The 17,779-nt window shown below is 49.4% G+C and overlaps 1 protein-coding gene across 2 annotated transcripts in view; it reads right to left on the minus strand.

Annotated features, from left to right (window-relative positions):
* PLAUR (plasminogen activator, urokinase receptor) overlaps positions 1-17,779 on the minus strand; it is a 247,383-nt gene that overhangs the window by 107,955 nt on the left and 121,649 nt on the right. For both annotated transcript variants that reach the window (XM_069640871.1, XM_069640870.1), the window contains exon 3: positions 1,733-1,882. In XM_069640871.1, the coding sequence (XP_069496972.1) occupies positions 1,733-1,882 (150 nt within the window). The remainder of the gene's footprint in view (positions 1-1,732; positions 1,883-17,779) is intronic.

Below are 17,779 nucleotides of genomic sequence, written 5' to 3' on the forward strand. Positions count from 1 at the left end.
AGTCCAACGCATTGTTATCATATCCGGTCATGGATCTCGCAGTGCAGATAACGGGGCCAGCAGAACCGTGCAGATAAGTAAGTGCACTGCACTGTAAACATTTCTATCATTAACTTTCATTCCTAAACGAAGAACCCTCTAGAATTGCAAAAGATGGCAAGAAAACATCTGTTAGCCTTGTCTTCCTTTGCATAAACATGATAATGCCTGGCTAATACGGCGTTCAGTTTAGCAGTCTGCAGGGATTTCACCCTCACAATTTATACTGTGAATAGTTTCGTCAAGGCAATTTGACTGGAACATAAAATCGGTCCAGGCACCAATGAAAAAGTGGCCCACAATCACATATTACAAATTGTTTTTTTTCATAACAGAAATGTGAGTACTTACCAAGGGGGCGTTTTTAATAAAATATATTGCAAATGAAGCCCTTAAAAGCATATATGCTTCGTAATATTGTTTGAAATTAGTGTAGTAACTTATGAAACTGGCGATAAGAGTGGGCCATTCTGGCTATAAAAACGGGCCCATACTAGAATCATGGTCTTCCACTTTGGGCATTGCCCGACGGCCCTAGATGCCATTCTGACCCTGCACCTCGACAGATATACAGGTAGATTGGGGGGGGGGGGGATATGCAGGGGGAAGCCAAGCACCGGAGTGACTGAGTGGGCGGGGTGTCATGGGGGATCCCCTCCAATATAATTGCAAGAAGAACATGATTATAGTGCAACAGTGAAAATTGCCACGACCAAACAATCCACTTTAATAATTAGGTGGATGGAAGAACATAAAACCCAATATAACATGGCCCTGTGCTTGAATGTTTTCATTTGCAATGAGCAACAGGGGAATTTGAAGAGGCACACCCCCAAACAATCTTGCATTGCCCAACTAAGGTGCTTGCTCATTCTTATCCCTCCCATCCCACGTTTCCCAAAGATTAACCCGTGTACAAAGTGTGGCCGGATGTGGTGGCCAGCATGATTCACAAACGCGTTGATGAAAAAAATTGTTTAAAAGCGAAAGTGGCCAACGACACCATAGATGGCACGTATGGGCCTAGGCACGTATAGCACCATTTTAGTGGCGCACATGCAGAGATGTGTGCCAAACAATGCCATTTGGAGTTATGATTTTCCTGGGATTTGTGTACCCAATATTGATTATTTTCAAAAATATGGAATCTGGTTTGGCTTTATTCAATGCGTTTTAAAAAAATAAAGTGCTGTAGATATCTTTGCGCATATGCTCACTATAAATATTATTCTTATGCAATACCCTCAAACATTGGAATAGAACTACGAATCTAAAAAGTGTGATACCGCCAGATTTGGTGAAGTTTGGTTCAGCTGTTTTATTATTAAAATATCCGTTTCCACTTGAAGCATTCGACTCCCCCGTCCATCCCCCTTTACAGATCTATACTGATTCTGGCAAAGACATTCCCACCAGTTCAAACGAATGCCTTGGAAAACATGGTGCGGATCTGTGAAGAGCAGCAAGATATCTGAGCCATCACAACTCTGCAAAAAGAGACGTTTTTAGTTGTACTTTTAAACATTGAGTGATGTTGAGCGCTGTTTATAATCCCCCGTTGAGAATCAGCATGAGTGGCGAAAATGCCCTGGACCTCCTGTATAACCTCCATACATTCAGGTGCGCAATGCTCACTCCATTGACTATTGGAGCATTAAAACGACGTCCTGTTCTATATTTTTCAAACGCTCACCTGAGAAACGGTTGGAGTTGCAGTAGTCGGTCTCGCAGCAGGTGGAGGTCATGTAGAAAGAGTTAGTTCCCGTGTCAATGGCTGAGGTCACGTTGCACAGCGTGGTGGAGGCGCAGCCTTTCATTACGGAATTAGTAGTCAACAGAGGAGCTGCAGAAAATGGGCACACACCAAAGCCAGGTCATAGGGTGCTCAGACAACAGTCACAGACAGGCCACTCCCCCGTCTCCTCCCTTCCCAACTCAGCAAAAACCACGTGCTTCTTGCTACTGGTGTCATCAACATATCCTGTAGGGATATCAGGTCTAGACAGCTGACCCATCTATTATTACATTTACTCTTTGGCTAACTACGCTCGCGTGGACCAGCCATGGGAATACTATCACCAATCGCTCAACATGCGTGATTTTGAAATATGATCGGGTGTTTTCGTTCCTTAATTACCGATTTTGAAACATGGCGCTGCCTCCAGTGACAGCAAGGACTACGTAGAGGAAGAAATAGACAATTACATACCATCAGACTGTAATCGGCACACACTCTTAGATGGCAGCCCTTTTAACCTTTGACCTTGTAACCTAATTCTGCTCACTGAAGATTCTTCCCTGGCTAGTCCTTCTATTCCCTGCAATCACTGGATAATGTTAGTTTTATTTCTGATTAGCCATAAACTGGTCGCGTAAAGACATGAAATCTCCCCAGGACCTTCAACAAGCCCCATGATTTCATGTTTTTATGAAATATATTTGTTTGCATTTCACAATAACAAACAATGCACTTCCAGAAAACCATCACTGCCCAAATCATTCTCCCCTCCCTTCAACCCACCCCCGGATCTCCCCGTGTAACCCAGAATCTATGATACTGTATAAACAAATATTTCTTTCAAACTTCTTGGTTTTTGCACTGAACGCCATTACTTTTCACTACCCCATGGGGGACCACACCATTTCTAGGGCCTTTATTCGGGAGTAGCCCAACGGACTGCAGAAGGGACCAAACCTCGAAGCTCCGAATACCAGAATCTGCATCCTGTCGAAGGGCCGCCCTGGTAATCGCTCCATACTCATCTGTGATGGGGATCCATTCCATAGCTCTAGAACTATTCACATCATGCAACATTTCTGTCTTATTTTCTCATTCAAAAATCTCCCCCGCCTTTTTGCCCAACTCGCTTTCTGTGGATAATCCACTCCTTTTCCACTGGATTGTTAAAGAAGCTCTGGCTGCCACCAGTACATAATGGGTCATGTGCGGAAGGCCAAACCATCTCTAGTGCTATTTCTCAAAATCAATTAGCATTAGAATCCTATCCAACTCCCTGTGAACCCTGGTCTCTAACCCATCCGAACAGCTCTTTCAAATGAGGTTTTCCCCCCTACAAAAGACCACCACAAGTGCCAATAATTGGCCCTTTGCCAACAACCTCTCCAGCATAAGGAGCCGATTCCCAGAAACGTCCTTGACAACCGGGTGGGATCGTACTGCCACCTTTGCAGTAACTTAATGCCATGTAGCTTATATTGACAGGCTACCGACCTTTTGTGCACCCTTAAACACAGTTGCTTCCACTTCCCATCAGTCAATTTGGCCTCATTATACGTCTGGTGGTATCCAGTTGGATACCACCAGACGGTAATACCGTTACCACTGCCTGATCTGCCAGAATTACCAGCAGATTACAGGTGCCGGCAAGGGAAGGTAAATCCTCATTCCATGGAGTTCCAAAGGACTCCATGGGAGGATTGCTGGTATTACCAGTACCAGTGTCACTGGTGCCGGTAAAACCGGCTGTTCTTTGCCAGTGGGTTGCCTGACTTACTTCTAGCTCTTGCCTGGAGGTAAATCAGGCCACTCCACCAGCAAACTTGTACTTTGCTGGTCCGGAAACGTGACGGTCAATGGAATGATGGCACGTTAATTCCAGACGGGCAAACTTGTAATGAGGCCCATGCCTTTGCAATATCTCTGGACCATTTCACTCTTGTTCCCAACACTTTGCCCACACCAGGGTTGCACAGAGCTTGGAAATCAGGCCCCTAGAACCTACAGTGGTACTCAGAATGTCTTCCGTCACTCAGCTCTCTCTTTAAATTAGCTTTCCATTCCTTAACCGACAGAACACCCTTAAATTGTAAATAGTTGGATATTGCCAGGTTACTCACAGTAGTGACCACATCCTAGTCCATAGTCCCCCTTCCTCCATACTTAAGGGACATCTCTCCGTCCTGTGGGACGGGACCGGTGCACTTTGTAAAAAGCATCCAAATTTTTCAAAAATGTGTCCCTCCTCGCTTTCCTGCGCGGGGCCCGGCACGCGGCCGTAACGCCGCCCACCTAGGCTCCGCCCCGCGCATCGCCCATCAGTCCTTTACTATCGCAGGGTCCAAGACCCATTAGCAATAACAGAGGAACCTTATTAGAAGGGACGGCGGGCGGGCGTATGGAGGAAAGGGGACTATGGACTAGGAGTAAGGTGGTCACTACGGTGAGTAACCTGGTAATACTCCTACGTCCCGTCCCCTTTCCTCCATACTTATGGGAGATTCCCAAGCACTCCTTACAGGAACTATGGGTGGATGGAAATACCCCTTACTGAAACAGGTTCTTCAACACAGCCTGGCCGAACTGAGTGTCAGCCCTAGAGCTCATATCGAGGCAGTAATGCTTACAGAAAGCAGATGGGGAGGCCCAGGTAGCCGCTCTAGCGATGGACTCCCAGGGAACATACTTCTGAAAAGCAACCGCAGCTGCCTTGCCCCGCACCTGATGTGCATGGATACCCTTAGGAGGTTTCAGCTTTCGGACGGTGAAAGATTCCGTGATACAGGCAGCAATCCATCTGGAAATGGATGCCTTAGACGCCGGCCTGCCCTGGGGTTTACCGAAGGTCACAAACAGTTGGGAAGAGATCCGAAGCTCGGCCGTCCTGTCCAGGTAGAACTTGAGAGTTCTTCGGACATCCAGGCAGTGTAGAACCCTTTCCGCCTCCGAGGCAGGGTTCGGAAAAAAGACCGGAAGGGAAATCGACTGATTCAGATGGAATTCGGTCACTACCTTTGGTAGGAAAGCTGGGTTTGTCCGAAGGACTACCTTGTCCTTGTGAAAGACCAATAAAGGATGCTCCACCGACAATGCCTGGAGCTCACTCACTCTCCTCGCTGATGTAACGGCGACCAGAAAGGACACTTTCCAGGACACGTAATTGAGGTCAACCGTAGCCATTGGCTCGAAAGGTTTATGGCACAGCGCCGTCAGGACTACGTTTAAACGTTTAAGTCCAATGGGCGGGTGAAGACTACGAACCGGAGGGTAGATGCGTGTCAAACCAGCAAAATGTCTCTTCACCACCGGGTTAGTTAACGAATAAGAAAACCGGTCTGTAGAGAGGTAGGCGGAAATCGCCGAGAGATAAGTCCTGCAGGACAAGGCATGCACCCCTGACTCTGCTAGGGAGGAGACAAAGGACAGCACTGTGTCAATCGTCGCCACCCTCGAGTCCAATTCTTTCTTCAAACACCAATGACAGAACCTGAGCCATTTACTCTTGTATTGGGATCTGGTCGAGGGTTTTCTGGCTGCCTGGATAATGCGCATGTTATCCGCAGACAAACCCAAAGGCTCTAGAGCCGTGAACTCAGGCACCATGCCGCCAAGTTGAGCGATTGTGGGGAGGGGTGCCACATCTGCTGTTCCCCTTGGTGAAGAAGATCGGGAGTTACTGGTAACCTGATCGGCGGACACACCGACAGGTGTTGAAGTTCTGATAACCAAAACCTGGCCGGCCACCACGGAGCTATCAGTAGAAGAGAACAGTTGACAGAACTCTTCAACTTCCAAATAGCTCGATGAACCAGAGGAAGAGGCGGGAAGGCGTAAGCTCTCATGTTGTGCCATGGGATCTCGGGTGCGTCCCCCAGAGAGGAGGCTCCCAGCCCCCCTCTGGAGGCGTACTGAGGAAGCTTCTTGTTTACCGCCGTGGCGACGAGGTCCACCTCCGGTGTGCCCCAACGCGAGAAAATCCATGATAGGATCTCCGCCTTCAACTCCCACTCGTAACTGACTACTGTCCTGAGGGCATCCACAGTGACATTCAGCCGGCCCGGGATGTGCAATGCAAGCAGCCAGACCCCATGAAGCACGGCCCACTCCCAAATCTGGATGGACAGGTCCATGGGAGGGGGAGACTTTGTTCCCCCTTGCTGGTTTATGTAGTACATTGTCACTGCATTGTCCGTTCTTATGCGGACCACCTTGTTGACAATGAGAGGTCTGAACACCTTGAGCGCCAGAAAAATCGCCAGAAGCTCCAATTGATTTATGTGCAGGAGCTTGTCCTGAGGTGACCAGAGGTCCGAGACCTGAAGAAGATCTAACGTCGCACCCCACCCGAAAAGGGAGGAGTTCGTCGTGATCGTCACCATGGGGCTTGGGTCCTGAAACCCGACACCCACTGACAGGTTGCTGAGAGAAGACCACCAGTCCAGGTCCACTCTCATGGAATCCGGAATCATTATACGTTTGGAATCCGGGTTCACAGCCTGACGCCAGGAACTCCGAAGAGCCATCTGGGTCCGCCTCATTTTGGGACGAGCAAGAGGAAGAGCCAGCACACACGAGGCCTTGAGGCCCAGAAGCCTCTGTAACCACCAGGCCGACATGCTCTCCGACTGCGTAAACATCGGACACGTGGCCAACAGATCCGCCATTCTGTCCCCGGTCAGATACACACAGCTGTCTATCGTGTTCCAACGAAAACCCAGGAAAGTCAGGTCCTGTGAGACCGTCATGGAGGATTTCCGCCAGTTCACCGACAGCCCAAGATGGAACAGGAGCTGAAGGAGAGACTGGAGGTTGCCTGCTGCTGCCAACGGGCAAGGGCTGCGTAGGAGCCAGTCGTCCAAATAGGGATACACATGGATACCCTGCCGAACTGAGGCCAAAAGGAAGCACCCGAAACTGGAAGTGCTCCTCTCCCAGAGAAAAACGGAGGTATCTCCTGTGTGGGTTCCAAATCAGGATATGCATGTACGCATCCTGAAGATCCACCACGCTGAGCCAATCGCCCGCCTGCAATGAGGAGCGAATTTGGCTGGGCGTAATCATCTTGAATTTCTCTTGGGGTAGGGAAAGATTGAACTGGGAAAGGTCTAGGATGGTGCGCAGGCCAGCCTGGTTGGGTTTGGGCACCGTAAACAGCTGGGAGTAGAAGCCCTCCCCTCGCTCCCCAAGGGGAACGGGTTCCACAGCTCTGAGGAGCAGAAGTTTCTGAACCTCGGCCTTGAGGGAGGGTGAGCCCGACAGCTGAAAAGGGGGGTTGAGGGGTGGGGTAGGGGGTAAAGGTAAGCGAAAGCCCGCTAGAGCGACTGACAAGACCCACCTGTCTTCTGTGATGGTCTGCCATGCCTCCCAATGAGACGCAATGCGTCCTCCCATCGGGGTCTCGTGCGAGCGCGGAAATCCCTCATTTGGCAGGTTTATCGGTGGCGGTGCCACCTGAACCTGATGAGGAGGCTGAGGAGCAGGAGAAATACCACGTACGCTGTTGTCTACAGCGGTTATTCCCCGCAGGGGTATCTACTCTGCGATTTTTGCGGTCGAGGAAGCCTCTAAAACCAGAGGAAGGTCGACCTTGCGACAACAGTCTTTGAGTCTTGAAGGGAGGTTTAACCAGAACAGACAAAGATTTGGCCATCTGAGTGCGGTCTTTGGTTTTGGTGAGCTCTACATCAGTAGAAGAGTGTAAAATCTCCTTACCATCAAATGGAACGTCCAGGACCTTGTCTTGCACCTCCTTCGAGAACTTAGTGGCATGCAGCCATGCTTGCCGCGAGGTATCAACCCCTAACATCAGACCCCGAGCCGAGGTGTCTACGTGATGAGCCGCAGCCCCTGGCATCGGAAAGGCCTCCTCTGAAATCCTCCAGCTTCTCGACCGGGATATGCTTCTCAAACTCCCGCCAAAATCAATTCTACATTGGCCTGCCTGAGCTGCAAGGCCGAATTGGCAAAGATTTTCCTCCCTAGGGAGTCCAGGAGCTTGTCCTCCTTTCCCAAGACCCGAGTCGCAGAGGAGGAAGCTGCAGGTCTGGATTGCAACGTGTCCGCAGCCACCACTGTGGAGGAGGGAGGCGGACAAGACGACAAGGCCACTTCTTCCGAGGAATGTAGCCTGTACCTTGCATCAATCTTTTTATTTACAAAAAGTCCCGAGTGTGGCTTTTCCCAAACTCTCCGGACCTCAGCCAGAACGTCCTGCTGCAAGAACAGGCCGGTACGCTCCAAAGGAGACAAGGTGAACACCCCAGAAAGCACGCCCTCCTGCGGAGCAGGTGCCTCGGACACCGGAACATCTAAGAAGCTCATCATGTCCAGTACCCGGTCATGGAAAGCTTTGGTAGAGCGGGGCAGGTCCTCGTTGTCCTGATCGCCTTGAGGGTCATCTGACAGGTCCAGCTCCTGCTGAGCCGAGTCAGGCACTGCCTTGTCCCCCGGGGACAATGGCGGCACAGGCGGAAGCGCAGAGGCACCACGGGCAAGGGAGGCACCGGCGGAACCACCGACGGGACGGGTGGAGCAGGAGGCGCGGGTGGACATATCTCCTTGAAAAGCCCCTTGAAATATTCCCTCATGGGATCGGTGCACATAACTGCTTGAAATTTACCGAAAAAGGCGTCCTCAAGAGATTGTTTCGGAACCTGAGGAGGCCTCTCATGAGGTGGACAAATCCAGGGACGCAACGGGGGAAGGGTGCCACACAGGCCCCTCCGTCGACGTATCCACATAATTCAAGGGAGCCGCCCCCGCGGACAATGAAACATTGTGCGGAAGAGGCATCCGAGCGTTCCAATCAAACTGGCCGGTAAGGATGCGCACAAGGGACCTTAGGTTCACCCGAAGGACCGAACCCTACACCAGGGGCCGAGGGCGTAGTTGTAGGGGTAGTACCTAAAATGGCCGCCGTGGTCGTGGCGGGAACGGGCGCCATTTTGTCCTCATCTGAGGGGAACTGCGGCACGTGAGGAAGTGAGGCAGGGGTCCCCGTCGATGGATCAGAGGTCTTAATTTTAGCCTTAACGTAAGGAACCTCGGCAGAGCCGGTACTATGAGGCCTGGAATGTTTCTGCGACATACCAACCGCCAACTGAGCCTTCGAAGGAAGAGCCTTGGCACTGCCGGTAAAAGAAGAAACCTTCTTCTTCTTCTTTGCCCCCTCAACAGATCTGGTGTCACCACAAGAGCGGGAACGATGCGCTGTCACCGACAGGGCCTTGCCAGCCTCAGAACCGTTGGTAGCCTTAGCCTCTGTACGAGGGACCTCGGACCTAGGCCCGGTAGAAGCCTTATCGGCACGGGCCTCGAACATGCGTTCGGTAACCTCAAGCCCAGCCAAGACCTCGGGGCGTACCCCGGTTTTGTTTTTGAGGGAAGCCGAAAGAACGGCCTCAGAGCAAGCTCCGGTACCGCACAACTCAGTAGAACTGGGTCTACACACAGCCCCCACAGGAGGGGCCTCGGAGAGTACTCCAGTGATCACAGGCTCCTTCCGGAGACCCTCGGAGAAAACTCCGGTAGAATTATTAGGCCCGACAGGCACCTCAGGGCGAACCCCGGTAACAGAGCGATCAACGCCCCTCCCGGCTCAAGAGGAACCCGGGAAGGTATCCCCCGGCTGGGGTGCTCTGAAAATCAAATTATTTACCTGGCATTTTTTCTTCTCGTCGATGAACGCCTGAAAATGCGAAGGAGGAGTCCGTCCGAACACCTCCTCCCACCGCTCCAACCGACGTTGAAGAGCCCGGACCGAAAGGGCGTCACAGTAAAAACAGGAGTCCCAACGGCGTTCCGGACCCAAACACTCTAAACAAAGAGGATGGGGATCCGCCCTCGCGAAGTGACAGTGACACGAACAGTCTGGAAAATCTAGTTTAAAAGACAGACTAGTAAACGAACGCTAGCGAGAGCCAGAGAGGGAAAAACGGATGAAAATCTTCCAAGGATGCAAGTGCGTCCGGCCCCGATCGTGCAGAGAAAAGGACTGATGGGCGATGCGCGGGGCGGAGCCAAGGTGGGCGGGGTTACGGCCGTGTGCCGGGCCCCACACAGGAAAGAGAGGGGGGGGACACATTTTTGAAAAAAATGTGGATGCTTTTTACAAAGTGCTCCGGTCGTGTCCCACAGGACGATGAGATGTCCCATAAGTATGGAGGAAAGGGGACGGGACGCAGGAGTATGGACAGACTACATATAAGTAGGCTCTCCTCCAGTTCCTGAATCGAGATAGTCTTAACCGCTCCACAACTGTCCCACCCTTTCTAAACCTGCCTCAAACCATTCTTGAAACCGAAGGGGATCAGGGAACTGATCTTGTATTTGGGGGAGCCCAAATGTGGCTCAACGGCGACGGCCACTAAGAGACACCTCTCATATTTTGTTGATTTTTCAAAAAATCCCAATAGAAGGTAAATATACCATGCCGTAAAACTCATAGCAGAACTCTCTCCCTCACGGCCCACAGCCATTCCCCGATTGTCACCGGTCTCAGCTAATAGTTTTTGAGTGCAACCCATTGCTTTGGATTATCTTTCCTTAGGTGGGTTATTATAACCCTCATCTGCATTGCCCTATAATGGGTCTAAGTCTGGTAGCCCCACTCCTCCCCCTGCCGTCAGCAAGATAAGAGTATTTATTTATTTTATTGGACATTTGTCTGGCGCCTATACACAGGTGTTTCCAGGTGCCACAACACAAGATTTGGGTTGGGACGGGGGTTGGGGGAGGTGGAACAAAGGAATCAAAAGTAGAACAACAATAAATGGTTAAAGTGCTGGAAGGGCTAAGGCGGCAAGTGCCAGAGGAAGAGGGGGGGGAGAGGGTGAGTGCCGTGGACAGGGAGGACCAGTTGGGCTTGTCTGGGAAAGGACGCCTGAGGGCAAGTGCTGGCACAGGATCCTGGGGGGAATTGTAAGGGGTGGTCTGGCCCCTGTATGACTCTCAACGGACCATGCCAGTCGCAGCAGACAGATGGAGTTTAGCACAAGGAAGGGGAGAAAAGGAAAGTCTTGAGAAGTTTCCGGAAGTAAATTAAGATCCGGCTCAAGTCTGATGGGGAAAGGAAACCATTCCAGAAGGAGAAGCCAGCGAGGAAAGGGATCTACCCCTCACTCTCTGCTTGGAGAAATGTTTGACCTGCAGAGAGTTGGAGCCAGAAGACCGAAGGACTTTGGCTGGGAGGTCTTTTGGGAGGGAAAGCTGGATGTAAAGAGGTCCCAGGCCCCAGACAGCCTTGTGGATGATGCAAAGGGTCTTGAAATTGATACTTGAGGTCACTCAGAGCCAGTGGAGATATTTTAGGGCTGCAGAGATGCGGTCCCTGGACTTGAGGCCAAGGAGAAATCTTGTAGTCTTATTCTGGATTAGTTGAAGGGGGCGAAGGGAGGAAAGAGGCAGGTTGAGGAAGAGGCTATTGCAGTAGTCAAGCCTAGAGAGAACCAGAGCTCTAGAGCTTCTTGGGGAAGGTGAGGAAAGGTAGAATGCCCCAGAGGAGATGAAGCTGAAAACTGGTCTTCTTGGCAAGGTCCATGTGTGGAGAGAAAGAGAGAGGAGTCAAAGATGATCACAAGGTGGTTTTTTGCCTCACGAGTGGGGGGGGGGGGGCAGAGGGCCAAACAAGTCTGGCCAGAGAGTTGGGGGGGGGGGGATCTTTTTCCTCTTCCCACTACACAGGAAATATCTATCCTTCGCCCCCTTAAATACTTGGCCCAGAAACCAAATGGGCAGCATTGGAAATATATACAAGATTTTCCGCAAGAGTGTGATCTTTAACACATTTACCCTATCCATCCATGAAATTGTGAGTTTGGCCCAAACCTCCAGATCATGAAACAATTGGGAAAACAGCAGGGGATTGGTGGCCTAACATAAATCCACAAACGAGTGGGTCAGCACCAGCCCAAAATACTTTTAACCCTTCCCCCGAATCGCCACTGCAAGCAAAGCCAGGTCCACCGTATCATCTGTCAATTCCCTATCAAGTGGGAGGAGCATCGACTTCTGGACATTCACTGAGAAACCTGACCGAGCCCCATACTCATGGATTGATACCAGTGTCACCCATATCAAAGTCAATGGGTTATGAACATGTAATATAATGTCACAGGCATATATTAAGAACTTATTTTCCACTTCCCCCTCTCTAATACCCTCAACCTTGGCATTGCCCCTAATCATATACACCAATGGTTCCAGACTCGATGCAAGACAGAGGGGAGACAGGGGGGCATCCCTGCCTCATACCGCTTTGCAGGCCAAACTGTCTTGACCTTTTCCCATTAACCATGACCCACGCTTTGGGATCCATATAGACCGCCTGAATCCCCTTCAGGACACAGGCCCAAAACCAAACCTCTGAAGCACTGCATGCAGAAAATCCCATTCCATCCGGTCGAATGTGTTCTCTGTGTTGAGAGAGAACAGCCCCGGCATGTCTCCTTTCTCCCTTACAAAGAACAAGTTACTTTCTCACCTGTTAACGTTCTTTCGATGGGATGTTCCGACAACGTATTCCACATCTATGACAAGATCACTTGTCATAGATGTGGAATACTTCGGAGGAACCAATCCCTTTGAATTCCATTTACTGCAGTGTTTTCTTTAAAGTGTCCACCCCCGGTCTCCCTGGGATGAACCCCACATGGTCCGTTTTAACTAGTTTACACATATACCGCTCAAAACAGGTGGCCAAAACTCTCGTAAAAATGTTTGGTCAACTTTTTGCGGGCCCCTCACTTATCAATAACCCCCTCCATGTCGCCGCCTATTTAGCGTTCAGAAAAAGACTAAAAACTTGACTGTTCAACAAATACAACTAAGTCTGCAAGACGGTCCTCTGTAAAGCTCCACCTTTCCTTGCACCCAGACTGTCTACCTTGTCCTATTTATAGTTTTTGCTCTGCCTTGTTACCTAAGATATAACAGCGCTGTGATACTTCCTGGTCTGGGTGCAGTCAACAAATGGAATAAATTAATTAATTCAACAAGGATATGGGTCTATAAGACCAACATTGGGTTGGGTGGGTCATTACCCTCTTTATGGATCACCAAAATGATTGCATGACTAAAGGACCCTGGGGCACATACGGCATCTAGGATGCAATTAAAATGTTTTACCAAATGGGGAAGGAGCTTCATCAAAAATCTCTTAAAACCACCCACTGCAAACCCATCCTCCCCAGGTGCTTTTCCCATCGGCATTCTTCTTATGGCGGCTTCAATTTCCTCCTGAGCCACCAGGGTCTGCAGTATCTCGGACTCCTCTGGGGTCATACCTGGGAGGACCACTTTGTACATAATCACCCCTATTCGTCCCATCTCCCCTTTCTTATGTAACTTGAAATAAAAATCAGCAAACTGTCAGCTAGAGCCGATGAACCCGTGAACACCAAGCCTCCCGCTGTCTTAATCTCTTACACCCACTACTCAGATCTCTGTGCTTTCGACCGAGCTGCCAAAAGCACACCTGCTTTTCCTCCTTCACGTAACACTTTGGTTTCAGTAACCGGAGCTTCCTGAACATTTCCCCAATTCCTAGCGCCTTCAGCTTGATTTTCTTTCCTTTCAGTAAACCTAAAATGTCCCCTCTCTCCTTCCAACACTTTTCCCTCCAATTGGGAGTTGCTCTCCACTACCGCTGTCTTCCTCTTTCTGCAGGCCCCTTCACTTATCAATAACCCCCTCCACGTAACCTGAGCTGCATCCCAGATATTACCTGTTGCGATCTCCCAAGAGTCGTTAATCTTTCATTTCCTGTTTCATCGTTTCCCGAAGATCGAATCTTTCCAAAGAATATCATTACATTTCCACGTTGAGTCTCATTTATTGAGCCCATCAACACGTACATCCATAAGGACCAGATTGTGGTTCTTTCATCCCACGAGTTGTATCTCGCTGTGCCCTGCATTGTCCTATCTTGCAACAAATAGTGTACTATGAATCGGTGAAAAGGTAAACCCTCCCCTGTCTGGGTTCATATGACGCCACACATCCGTCAGGGCCTGGGACTTTCCCAATCTGTCCACCTCTTGCACAACCCACTGAGTATTCAGGTCTCTCAAGGAGAGTCTATCCAGGCTTGGATCAGCCCACACATTAAAAAATCCCCCTCTGTAACCATAAGACGAGCTTCCTGGCCCACTATAAGGTCGAAAGCATGCCTACAAAAGGATGTCTGCCCGTGGTTGGGTCCATTTACCGTAGCTAACACTATCCATATCCCTACCATCATTCTGCGTACCGTGAGGAACGTACCCCCAATGGCTTGTACACCTCTGGGTCATTAGGACTAATGTTCTTCAAAGCAATATTCCTACCCCCCCCATGCCAATTCTAGAGGACCAGAAACACTGCCTCACCTGCCTGCTAATAATCTCGCGTTCCTCTCCCTCCTTCCATTTTGTGCCCTGCAAAAACAGTATGCCCAATCTTCCACGGTGGAATTCACGTGCCACCAGTTCCCTCTTTGTGGATGAGTTTAACCCCTTCACATTGAGAGTCCCCATCCTCAGGAACCCCCTGTCAGACCAAAACTTTCACCCCACACCATCATTATCCAGTAAGCAGCTCCAATACATAATCGTCCCCTTCCCAGACTGCTGCTACCTCCTCCCAAGATGTCCAAAGGCCAGAGTTGTCCATAAGAGTAACCTGCACCCACTTCCCTCTTACTGTCACACCCTTCCACTAAACCCCAAACTGCCAAATTTCACACTACAACCTGAGACACCCAATATCAGGTGGGCCACTAAGGTAACTTAACTCTCCACCCTGCCAAACCTAACCCCTCACACCTGTCGCCTCACACACTCCCACCAGTCCTCTCCTCTTGAGCCACAGCTCCTTGGAAGTCACCTCTAGCAATCACCCCATCCATTACAATTTGCTCACATGTCACTTAGCCGGGGATGGGGTGCCCAACATCAAATATGTCCTTACCCCCGGTACTCTTTTATGTAGTGTAGGACAATGGGAATTCCTCCTCCCGTTCCTAAGCCCATCCTCTGATCTTCCAGGTGAACCTGTCACCTCCCCTGAGGCAAGGTGATGCAATGCGAAGGTTGCTTCCTGACCAGTCACAATTCTGTAGTCTTGACATGCCTATTCAAGGAACAGAACAAATGGGAAGGCCCACCTATATCGGACATCTGTCTCTGACAACCAATGCGTGAGCTGGCGACAGTCACTTCTCCTTGAACGCGTGAGAGATGAACGGTCCTGGTAAATCCTTCTTGTGTCTTCCCCTAGCTGGAGCGGTTTCTGTGGTTTCGCTGTTTCTAGGATCTCTGCCTTCTCTTATCTACTAGAGAAATCTCACTAGCACAGGATGCAGGCCTCTTCCACTGGGAGCTCCAACCCTGTGTTCTCGCTCAATTTGTACTTCCCTACCTCCATCATCACCACACATAGTGTTCTCAATGTCTTTCACCACCTTCTCCACCGCTTTGAGTGTCTCACCTCTTTTCATTTAGGGCAAAAACCCTTTGATTATTCCTCTTTTCTCCGTTCTCAAGATCTTCCACTTCCACCCTCACTTCCTCCTCCCTAGTTTCAAGATCCAGGAGCCTTGCATCATATTTCATCTCCATCAGGTCTCCGGTAAGCTGGTTATCTTCCACATTCTCCATCTTACCTTCCAGGGAGTCGACTCTCCCCTTCAAGTAGGATATGGAGGAGTGAATGCCACTCCAGAGCGCCCTTATCTCTTACCGCCAGCACCGTCAATGGACTGGCTCTTGCCATTTCCAAGATTCAGCATCATATGTCTCCCCGGATCTTGGACACGGCATGCCTCAGCCCTGGCCTAACCACGGCAGCACACATCCTTCCGTCCGCAAGGGGTGGACAGGCCACTAGCGTCCCTAAGTAGGCTCCGGGCCGGCAGCATCCACATGGCAGCATGACTCACAGCCACATTGCATACGAGGAAGTTAAGGTGCCAGCGCGGCACCTCAGTGGGCTCATCTGATCAACTCCTGCATAGAGTACTTTACAAGTCACTAGTTCGAGCCCAGGTAGGACTTTGCCTTCCCTTCTTCCAAGCTGGTTAAAATGAGTAGTATTAGTTTGGTGATATAATTATAATTCAGGTTCCAAGAACTTTGGCGTGTCAGGGGCACCTAGCTGGCCGCCTCCGTGCAGACTGCGCCAGGGCAGGTCGCCAATTATGGGGGTGGCATATTTATTTAAAGCAAATTGATTTTTGTATGTAGTACTACTCAGTGAACGGGGTATCCCTATGTACACTGGGGCAGGTCCTCCACTCCTGAAGCACTGCTGACTCCTCGCCCCTAACCTCACTGCCTGACTCGCTTCCTCCCTGGAATAACCAAGTGTGCTCTGTTTGCTTTCTGAGGTGCCTGTCCCAAGGTCGAGTCTCGGTTCAGCACGTGGGCAGGCACAGACCCAGACCATACCTTCCAGACCCTGACATCTTCCAGTGACTGAAGACTCTTGCACTGCTAGCAGTGTGTATAGCCTTTCATCAGCCCCTAGGTCACCGTGTCACCTCCTGTGGCTGTCTAGAGACAAATGCCCCCATGCAGCGGCCTATCAGAGGGTGCAGGCCCCATAATTGCAGCATATCACTTGTTTCTTCTAGCGGACCTTTTAAAGTAAGTGTGATTTATTATTCATGGCTCATTTAAGAGACTATTGTTTTGGACAATACACTCGTAATGGTTCTGTTGAAGGAAATGCCAATGAACATTTTCATTCTGGGGGCACACAGAAAGCACCAGTTAGCTGCCTAAATATATGCCCTCCTCCAGGCCAACTCAATTATATTACACAAAACAGTTTTAAACTAACTATTATTTTCAGATGTTCACATTTAACACATTCAACACACCAAAATGTATTTATTTTTGGTATAATAATATTTGCTTCATATGTGAACCCTACATTTGTCAAACACTGAAGCATAAAGCAGGTAACCTTTTCACACCTGACATTTTGTTATAAGTTTTGGAAGGAAATCTTCAAACCCCAAAGGCCATTTTTTTTGCCTTTTGCTGAATTGGATTCTGGTATTTGTAGTCTCCCAGTCAAGTAGAGGGGAATAATGTCACAATTGGACATGTTTTGACTGGCGTATTTCGGATCTATGTGATCACTGCACATGTTTAACTGCACACCCCAAAATGTTGAATTCTGTTTTGTTTCACCCCATTTCACTGCGTATATATATGGGGGAGACCCCCGTTGCCTCCATACCCCTTCACACTTATTAACTTTACCCAGCCCCCCACATATATATGTGCAGAAATGGGGCTTTTAAAATTCAACATTTTGGGATGCGCAGTGATGGGGGCGATACCCATATTCTATACAAATTTATATATTTGTGCGAGTACCTTACTGTGGTTTTTGTACTTTTCAAGCCATCTTTATAAAGCAGAGTATTGTTGACAGCCAACCAGGGAGGTGAAGTGGGGAGGTGATGGGAGTGTAAGTGAGTCACAAGAGAATTTGCAATCCTGGAGACTGGAGTGGATAATTTTCCTGATTGTGGCCTTGTGCTGCTTTTCAGGGCACAACGAAAGGATACATGTGGGCATCGGAGAACAAAGCTGATGAGAATGAAACATTTTTTTTTGTCTCTACTATAAACAATTGCTGCAGCGTTACATGTGTTAACCATGAGAAGTAGCCAGTGCATCTTCATACTGGCTAGTGCAATATATGTGTGGTTGCCCCACAAGATAATGCACAGTTTGGACACTGAGCAGGCAAAATGTAGTCTATTTTGAGCAATAAAATAAATCTGAGCAACACCATTTGCCAGGTTGTTTGGTTTGAAGACGGAAATAGACTTTGTAAAGAATAGTACACTTAAGTGCTGTACAAACACTAAAATAACAAATTCAGTCTGGCTCCAATCTTAATCCTGACTGTAAACCCTACTGCGGGGCTTACAGATTGCTTTCACACCTCAGCAGATGATGGGATCTCAAATTGATTTTAAAGTGGCAAAGATAACATATTTTGGGTGCA

This window comes from Ambystoma mexicanum, chromosome 1q (genome assembly GCF_040938575.1).
Source record: "Ambystoma mexicanum isolate Mex_15411 chromosome 1q, UKY_AmexF1_1, whole genome shotgun sequence".
Taxonomy (NCBI): domain Eukaryota; kingdom Metazoa; phylum Chordata; class Amphibia; order Caudata; family Ambystomatidae; genus Ambystoma; species Ambystoma mexicanum.